We start from the raw sequence: 10,655 nt of genomic DNA, 5'->3' as shown, positions 1-10,655 counted from the left end.
GAAATGAGAAATGAATAGTGTTTGCTTTGGCCAATTTACAAAAGAAAAAAAAGTGTATGATTAAGCATAAAGACTTGGTTTATCTTTATAGATCTTCAACGTAACACCAATGGGGATCGTCCATTCTCACCTATTTAATTACTTAATGCTAAAATTAAATAAATCAAGTTCAATTCTTAATTAAATCACAAGCCATATCTTTTTTAGGAATTGACTTTTATTATCCTATCGTTGTTTCAACTTAATAAATTAATCAATTCAAATCAATTATTTTTAACACTAACTTATCACACAATTTGAATAATTAACGTCTTTAACACTAAATTTAATAAACGAAAACACGCTAAGTCTGAATACTATAACAATTTAAAATTTAAGATCGAACCCAAATAATCAATATTCGTGAATCTACGCTACAATATTAGCTAGGGCTTATAGGATTGAGGTTACATTGCTAAGTATGTGATTAATTCGACTCCGATCATCCTAAGCCGAAAAGGGGAGGGGATAACCTAAGTTATCCCCATCTATACATATGCATTATATTACTATACAAACCAACTCCACAAGGTCAACTCTAATTTGGCAAATCAATACTTTATTTACATTAAAATAATTCACCCATGAAATTAAAAAAAAATCAAAATATCATCACCATGAATACAATATATATTTATTAATTAGTTTTTATGCTTTTACCACACTTTATAATAAATTTTAAAAAATGAATATAATAGTGACAATAAAAAAACTTGAAGAGAAAAAGGGAAGATGAAATTTCTACTCAAAGTAGAGAAAGTTTAATTTACAAGTTTAAGACCGGCATTGCTTTTTGGAAATTTCCAAATATTGTCAAATGTATTAATTAATTGAGTAAACGATAAAAGTTAATTTTTTCTATATGGTTTTAATTATTTGTTAGGACTCAGTTGCTCTTTTTAAAATATTGATATTCTAAGTTATAAGAAAGCTTGATTAATTTATATTGAATGACCTTCAGAAAAATCAACTTAATTTGATGTTTATTTTTTGAGTATTTTAATATATATATCTATATAAATAATTATTTGAATTCACAAATTATTTTATTGAAAATAGTTACAGAATTTAACAAAATTTCATAGTCTATAAGTGATATATTTGGAATCTTTCCTTATCTTTAATGATTTCTCAATTGATCATTTGCTTCTAGCCTTAATTATATGTTGTAGTCTGTTATAAAAACACGTTGATATACCTGTTACAAGTAAAAGTAATTATCATTTCTAGAACCTAGCTAATGAGGTGACTTTAACAATAAAAAAATGTACCAACTTGCCAAAAAGTAAACTAGTTGTTATTTTTAAAATTCAATTCAATTGGGTTTTGATTAGAGTTTGAATGAAGATTAAAGTCCTGTGTTTATATTTTTCACACTCAAATAAAGAAGGTACATGGTGATTATTTAGAAAAGTAACAATATAATCTCTGGACTTTTAATTTGTAATGATTTGGTTCATGCACTCTTAAATTTGTAAAAACAATTTATTCTTAATCATTAACAAATAACTTTGGGTTAGGTAGTTTTCTTTTATGAAAAGTATCGTTAAACATCTAATGCAAGTTTTCATCCCTCAATAAATAATTTAATTATAAATCTTAAGGAAAAAAACGTGTATTTAATTTTTTTAAGAATTAATTATGCATATTTTTTTTTGTATAAAAAATCATTTTAATCAGAATTTTATTTTCCAATTGGGTTAGGAAAAAGATTTTTCCTCTATAGTCGAAGCACCTACACCAGCCCCTAGCTCTTCCATCCCAAAAACCATATTTTTATTTATAAAAAATCTCGATCTATAGACTTACGGTTATATTTGTAGTGATTATTAGTCGGTTGAAATCGATTTTTGACAAAATTGTCATTGAATCGACCATAATCGATTTAATAAATGTTCAAATCGTTCTTAACATGGATGACTGAAGGTTGATTTAACACTTAAAATTTTTTTTTAGAAAGTATTGATTTAAAACTTTCTGAAACCAACCCGATCAACTCCTCTCGTTTTTCAACCAACCGAATTTGATTTGATCGGTCGACTCGAGTTGGGTCTATCATGCTGACTCTGTTATAAATATGACTTTTATTTACTTATTATATATATAATGTTGTTGTTTCAACTTTTTTTTCTAGATTACTTGTTTTCAAAAATTGAAAACTTGAACGGTTAAACCAAAGACGACGATTTTAAAAATCTCTTAAAATCATTTTTTTCCATTTAAATTATTATAGAATACATATTTAATTACTAAAAACAATTTAATAATTAATTTTACATTTTTACATGTAAGTTTTCCTAAGATTACAATTTATTTTAAACTACTAAAAACAATATTTCAAAATAGTTTTAAAATAACAATGATTAAGTGCACTCTCCTAAAAAGTAAAATAAAAATAAACGTAAAAATTTAAATAAAATCATATAACTATGTGTGTTTAATTGTTTATCATAAACATGAATCAAACTTTTATATATATATACATACACTTTGATATTATACATAGGTTAAGGGCAATTAGATACTTAAAGAAATATTTAAGAGCAACTTAGTCCATACTCGTCTTCTTGCATTTATTTATATAATAATAGACAAAAATAAATAACGTTACCCTAATTTTAGCAATTAAGCTGTAATTTTGGTTACTCAATATTCTTACATTTATTTATATTTCATAGACAAAAATAAATAGAATAATATTTAAAAACAAAATAAATTTAATTTTGTATTGAAATTTGGGTGTGTTGCACAAAATACCCTTTTAAGTATTTATTTTTGTTTCCTATATGGTAAAATAGAATCAATTGCAAAAACAGAAAATGTCATTTTAACATAAATAAATAAATAAAAAGAAGAAAAGAAAAAGAATAGATGCAATTGCCAATTGTCATACTCAAGATGATGTGGAGATACCAACGAGCTTGTCCTTTACAAGCTACGAGTGGTTGCCATTTGGCTCTTAAAGTCTTTATACCAAACGGCTCATCTCGTTGGAACTAACGTGTCGACACTAAGAATTCCTCATTTATAGCCACTGGAAAATTTCTCAGTAATACGAAATTAATTATAAATTAATTGAATTATATTCTATGTTTTCCAATTCGTTCTTATTAGATAATTCTAATTTTATTTTGGAAGTGTTTTTTCTTGATTATGTGATTTAAATAATGTAATTTTGAAAAATAGTATAGTAAAACACATCATCCAAAATACATATTTCTTTTTATATAAATTATACTTCTAAATGAATTTTGGATGGAATTTAAGAAAATAAATATCAAAGAAACTAACTATTTTTTTTAAAGACATTTGAAAATATCATTCAAACCTACGATAAATTTTAAACTTTAGTAGCTAACTTGTTTTTAGTATGATAATTATAAAAATATTGGATCGAACTTTTTACATTTATAATAAAAGAACACGTCAATTATCAATGTGGCTATTTGACTTTTTTAAATGGTTAATTATAAAATAAAAGTTTATTGGATAAACAATTGAAACTATATTTTTTGTTTTTTTTGTTTTGGTTCGGTACATAATTTGAATTCCGATTTTAACTATGGTTTAAGAATCATGTGATTGGGATTGTGCAATTTCAAATACAATATTTTTATCTTTTCATTCTCTTTCAATTTTGAATGGTAGATTTTCAAATCCAAATTTGTATTAAAAATATTGAAATGTCAACAACAATAGTATTTGGTGCAATAAATTCAACTGTTTTGCTAAATTAAAATATACAATTTACAATATAATAATTACACACAAATTTTAACAGTAAATAAGTCCATAAAATCAATTAAAAATAAATTATATTCAACCTAATAGTTAGCATGGTTATAATTAATTGTGTGATTTATAAATATATTTATCAACGACATTTTCAGGAGTTATTTAAATTTAAATTCAATATCTAACACAAAATATAAATTTGTTTTCATTAATAAATATTTTAATTGGTATTGTACAACTTCCTCCCAAATTTTGGCCCGGTAAACTCGAGAGAAGATACTATGAGAGAAATGCTAACATACTAAGTTGGGGGTGACATTGGAAGCCTAGGGAAACTTAGACTTTCTTCACGCCTAACTATGCATCCAGATTAGAGCTCTTCATGTATCTCTATTAAACTACATACTACATGACATACTCATGTTGGAACAACTTTACACTTATATTTATTTATCAATAGCAATATTCTTTAGCACATAACTTCTACGAAATGATTTAACCTAGACTCTTTTTAACTACGTCTTATAATTCACATAGGTCATGCTATGTGTTTCAAGTCTCCAATCTTCAAACATTAGGGACAACAAAAGCAACAATAGAACGACAAAAACTATTGTTACCACACAAGACTTCATATTCTTTAGCGCTTTTTTACTTCCTTAGCAGCACCTTGACGCCTCTTCTAACTTCCTAAAATTCAAACAACTACACTATGCGTCATCTTTTTCTTCTTCATAATTTCAACTTCTTCCCTCTCTATTCTCCTTATATCAATTCTCTCAAATTTTAATATGATTCCAATTCATTACTTTAAACTATTTAAGTGTTGTTTAGAGTCGTGTACTATAAATTAAATTATTGAAAATTTGAAAAGTGTTGGAATGCATGAAAAATTAAAAAAGTGAAACATAAATGAAACCTTGAAGAGTGAAAACTATCGGAAAAATGGTTTGATTAAAATCTGTGTAAACAAAATGAGTTTAACTTTGTAAAAATAGAACTCAAAATGTTCGATCCAAATATGGCATTTCGATTACATTGTTTTACGTTACAAATTTATCACTATCAAAACATTGCAAATTGCACCAGAATAGTTTGTGTGACCTATAAGTAATGATGTGTTTACGAGTGAGAGCAGTGATTTTAGAAAAAATAAAAAATAGTTATAAATAATTTTCAAAGAATCAAATTTACCTCGGTAACAAACTCTTCAGATTGATTTTCAATCATTATATTTTATACCTACGATTTTAAAACTATGGAATTAATAAAAATGAAAATTTAAATATTTAAAGAACTATATAAAATAAGGTGACGATTTCCTTTCACAATCCACAAAAAATTCCACTTTTAGTAATTTCTTATTTTTCTAAAATTCTTTTTTGTGTGGTGTTATATGGAATAGTGATTTTGGCTATGGCTACCAAACATAAAGGATGTAGTTGAATGACGTGTGAAATGAATAGAGGTTGGATCAGACACGTCACTATCCAAACATCCCTAAATTTGTAAATGGAAAACAAAATGCATCCACGTCTATCTCCTTTCTCTTCAACGCGGGTCCCACCTTTAAGCCATAAACTTACTCCACTCGTTCTATAACCCCACACCTCAAAACTTCTTTTCCTATAAACAAAACAAAACAAAACAATTTTACCTTTTTAATAAAGTAAAATTAGACGTTTTTATTTGTAAACCCAAAATTTATTAAAATTAGACGTTTAAAATTACAACAATTGAGATTTAAGTACTTTTAACAAATTTGAAAGAAAAAAAAGCGTTTTATGTGGAGCATAAACGCAGCGTTTTGAAGTGGGTGCGGTGTTAGGTTGCTGTCTTACCAACTCCCCCGCTCTATATTTCTCTCTACGGAAACCGCTTATATAAAAAAGAAATGACACGTGTCGGGTTAACAAACGCCCTTACTGGTGATTGCGGTAGGTGGATCACCGTCTCTTCCCGTTTCCCTCCTTCTCCTATTTATACACTCACAATTTCATACAATCTCAGGGCGATTTCATTTCTCCCTAAAACTCACTCCCAATTTATCTCCATTTTATTTTCCTTCCTAATTTCTCTTCTCAGTCCATCGAGATGATTATCACCATCAAGGATTCGACTATGGTGACTCCCGCGGAGGAGACGCCGCATAGGAGTCTCTGGAATTCCAACGTCGACCTCGTGGTTCCGAGCATGCATACACCGAGCGTCTACTTCTACCGACCTACCGGCGACTCTAATTTCTTTGACGCCGAAGTTCTCAAGGAAGGTCTAAGCAAGGCGCTGGTTCCGTTTTATCCAATGGCTGGACGGTTGAGACGCGATGAAGACGGTCGAATCGAGATCTATTGTAATGCCGAAGGTGTGCTTCTTGTTGAGGCTGAGACCACGGCGGTTATTGACGATTTTGGTGATTTTGCGCCGACGTTGCAGCTTCGGCAGCTTATTCCGGCCGTCGATTACTCCGGTGGAATTGAGTCGTATCCTTTGCTGGTGTTGCAGGTATTCAATACAATCCTTGCCTTGAGTTTAAATTGTTTTTTTATTTGAAAGAAAATTGAATTAGGATTTTGTTGGTTTAGTTTGGTTAGAAATAAATGAAATAATGGTCGAGACGAAGTAGTCTGTGATAGAGGAGCTCTGTAGTTTGTATTTGGCTTTTCTTGTTTTTGGTTTCCTTTTCTGTTTTTTGTTTGCCGTTTTTTCCTTTTTTATTATTTTCTTAACTATTTCATTTTTTCTGTCAACAAGAATAGAAATCTTACTTAAATAAACTAGTAAGCTATTGGAGTCTTTTAAAAAAATATACAAATATTTACCCAATATATAATAACTCCAAAAACAAAAAAGCTACAAGCCCAACAAAAAACCTAAAGCCACGATGGAAAATACAAAATTGATCCCTGATTAATTGTCACACAAAAATTAAAAAAATGATCCATGATTAATTCTCACACAAAGTGCAAAATTAAAAAAAATGATTGATGATTAATTGTCACACAAAGTGCAAATTTAACTGTTATTTTTTACATTTTCATTTAGATTTGACTATCAAAATTTATTTTAAAGATTTGTGGTACTATATTGGAAATTTTAGATTATCATTTGGATCTGACTGTCAAAATCTATTTTTAAGATTCGTGTTACACAATTGAAAATTTTAGATTTTGTTATTCTTTATAATTAGATAGTCAAATTTACTTTATAATTAGATAGTCAAATTTAAATGATTTTTCAATCTAAATGATTTTTCTGTACATTTGTACACAATAAACTTTGAATGATCCTACAGTAACTTTGAACGCTACAGTATTCTTAAAAAAAAAGACGAATTTTATGGCTTTTAAATTGGGTAAATGAACCGTTTTACCTAACATTTTTCTAATATTTAAGAAAAAAGTTGAATAATAAAATTAGTCTCGAATTTTGTAGTAAATGGTTTTTCGAAAATGGTTTATTTATAAATATGGCAGGAAAATATCATTTATAATTTCCTTTTTGTGTATTGATAACTAAAAAAATTTAAAGATAGAAAAAACTTTAAAATGAAAAAAGTCTTTATAGATTCAATTGGATACCAAATTTAAGAAGTTGAGATTTGTTTCAAAATTGAGTTTAGAAACCAAATAAATGGAGGGATAAATTTGTAATTTAACTTTACACGTAATGATTGCATAGAAGCTTGCGGCTGTGGATTTAGGGAATTTCTTTGTTGACTTGAACAAGAAGAAGAAAAAAAAAAGAGAGAATTCCATTGACTTGGTACAACTGATAGCTAATGATTTGGGAAATAAACAAATTGATTTTGTTTAGAAATTTTGCAATATGATTCCCTTGAATCGTCAGCTTACAAGTTTACTTGGGTGGAATGATTAAATACAAACCACCCAGCAAAGACTTTTTGCTTTCAATATACTTTTTATTATATTAATGATTTAATGTTTTCATTTCCAAACTTTATTTAATTTTAAGACATGGTTTGGTCATGGTGGGAATAGGGAAAAGTGTAATATTTATTGTTAAGTTTATTTTCTGTTTGGCGTGGACAACACAACTATGTAAATATCTAAATTTCATAATTTTGTAAGACTAAACATTTGTACTTTTGGCCTAATATCTTTAACCACAGTGGTTAAAGGTCAAAGATAAATCATGTCGATCATGTAAAATTATTTATATCTAAATATGGTATATCTACTGTTTCTAAATTTAAAATATTCAACCCAATTAAATTTCTACCATATTTAGACTACGTATACTAAAATTTTGCCCACACTAACTTTACTTAAGAAAGGTTTTCTTTAACAAAAATAATTTACTTTAAACAAACCTACTTTTTGAATTTTACCATTGTAGGACAATAAAATTCAAACCAACCAAACCAACCAAACTTTAATTATTTAATTTATTTGTTTCCATTTGCGTAATTATTCATCATTGTTGGCTGTAAAGTCAGAACTAATTTTTCAAGTGACCTTAGTACTTATTACTTCCTTGTTCTAGAAATTAAAACACACTATAAACGTTACTATGAAATAATAAACATTTACATCAACTCTTTTTGTTGTTAATATTTTAATTTATTGTTGGTAGGTATTGATGAGAGTAATTAATTTTAATTTCAATCGTTTCTGAATTTGGGTTTGTTTTTGTTGTGTTTAGGTGACATACTTCAAGTGTGGGGGCGTTTCCCTCGGCGTTGGAATGCAACACCATGTAGCTGATGGATACTCCGGTCTCCACTTCGTCAATACGTGGTCCGACATGTCGCGTGGCCTCGACCTCATGCTACAACCTTACATCGACCGGACCCTCCTCCGCGCACGCGACCCACCTCAACCAGCCTTTCGACATGTCGAATACCAACCGGCACCACCCATGAAAAACCCGGTCCAAGCCGACCCGGAAGGAACCACCGTCTCCATTTTCAAATTCACCCGGGAACAGCTTAATTTACTCAAAGCCAAGTCCAAAGAAAACGGCAACACCATCAACTACAGCTCCTACGAGATGCTCTCCGGCCACGTATGGCGCAGTACGTGCAAGGCGCGTGAACTCCCGGAAGATCAAGACACTAAGCTTTATATCGCCACTGACGGCCGTGCCCGGTTGCGCCCGCCGCTACCCAACGGCTACTTCGGCAATGTCATCTTCACAACGACGCCGCTCGCCGTCGCCGGGGAACTAATGTCGAATCCGACGTGGTTCGCCGCCAGCAAAATCCACGACGCCTTGACTCGGATGGACAACGATTATTTGAGATCGGCTTTGGATTATCTCGAGATTCAGCCGAATATATCGGCGTTGGTCCGTGGTGCTCATACGTTCCGATGCCCTAACTTGGGAATCACAAGCTGGGTCCGGCTGCCTATTCACGACGCCGATTTTGGGTGGGGCCGGCCTATTTTTATGGGCCCCGGCGGAATCGCATACGAGGGATTGTCGTTTATAATCCCGAGTGCTTCCGACGATGGCAGTTTGTCGGTGGCGATTTCACTACAGAATCGACATATGAAGGTGTTTGAGAAGCTGTTCTTTGATATTTGAAAAGGGTGAATGAAACAGAGTTCGGTGGGGTTTTCTTTCCGGCACGGCGGAGGAAGTTTGCCGGAATCGGTTTTTCTAAACTTTTCTTTTGGGGACTTTTAAATTTCTAGTTTAATGATGTAGTTGTTTAATTGTAAAGACCTTACGATTTAGTAATAATATATACTGTGGATGAAGACTTGGAATTAATAATTTGATCCTAACGTTATAAAGTTTATATATACTTGATTTGTTTCTTTAAATTTAATTTTCAAAAGTGTATATGATTGCATTGTTTCAATAATTGATTGAAATTGTCCATCATATACACTTCAATTTTGTTTTTATTTAAAGACAAATCTTTTTTCTTTAATTGGCTTTTTTTAAAGTTAATGAATAATATCCTTTCAAAAAATAAATAATAATTTTAATAATGGAATTATTGTTTAGTGAAAATAAATATATGATTAGAGAGGGGACCTTCCATGGCTTTACTCACAGGACCACATTAATCATATAGAATTGTTAAATGTATTTTTTAACTTGGAGTTGGTGTTTCATAAATTTTCAATTATTTGAAAAATAAATTGCTATGTTTTCATGTCATATGTGAGTGAATTTTGAACTTTTAATTTTATATTAGTAGAATGGCTTATGTGAACATTATGTTTGTTATTATAACATTTGTATAAAACTTGTAGGATTTGGATATCTAAAACTGAAAAAAATAATAATTTTCGAGGTTTTTTTTTTTCCTTTCTAATCAGTTGTTTAAACAAGATTTTTGGAGGAACATTTTGATATGGTGTGGTTTGATTTCTAAAATTTGATATTTTAGTTCTCTATCGCTTGAATGATTTAAAAAAACTCGGGTATTTATGAGTTAAGAAGTGTTTTGATCGTAGAAAATTCTCTTTACTTCTCTGGAAAATAAAATTTCAAACTTTTCATATGAAAATAACTCATCTATTTTTGTAGAGTTTTATAGTAAATTAATTCTATTAATTAAGTCTATTTCTTGGGCTTCCTTTGAAAACCTACATAGTAATTTTAAATTGGACCAAACTATTTAATTCAATTTCATGGATATATGAAAATATTAATATGGTCAATATTCACCGATTTATGTATTCAATTTTGCTTTGGTAAACACGTTAATGATTTATAATTTTATCGTTAATTTGAGAGATAATACAACACTATTTGTGGTTGGTCTCATAATTTCACATTAACAGTTATATTTAGACAAATCCTCTCCCCACTAAAATTTACAAGATGCTGTAAAAACAGTGGACAAACACCGAGAAAATACAATATTAAAATAATAAAATATAACATATAAATAAATAAACAAG

The 10,655-nt window shown here is 29.5% G+C and overlaps 1 protein-coding gene across 1 annotated transcript; it reads left to right on the top strand.

Moving 5' to 3' along the window:
• Positions 1–5,868: 5,868 nt before the first annotated feature.
• On the top strand, positions 5,869–9,321 carry LOC101214857 (shikimate O-hydroxycinnamoyltransferase). The gene is given in 2 exon segments (NM_001308914.1): positions 5,869–6,276; positions 8,437–9,321. Coding segments are annotated over 2 exon segments (1,293 nt in total).
• Positions 9,322–10,655: the final 1,334 nt, after the last annotated feature.

The sequence above is a fragment of the Cucumis sativus genome, chromosome 7 (genome assembly GCF_000004075.3).
Source record: "Cucumis sativus cultivar 9930 chromosome 7, Cucumber_9930_V3, whole genome shotgun sequence".
Taxonomy (NCBI): domain Eukaryota; kingdom Viridiplantae; phylum Streptophyta; class Magnoliopsida; order Cucurbitales; family Cucurbitaceae; genus Cucumis; species Cucumis sativus.
Note: the sequence above shows the minus strand (reverse complement) of the source record. Positions and strands in the feature narration are given on the sequence as shown.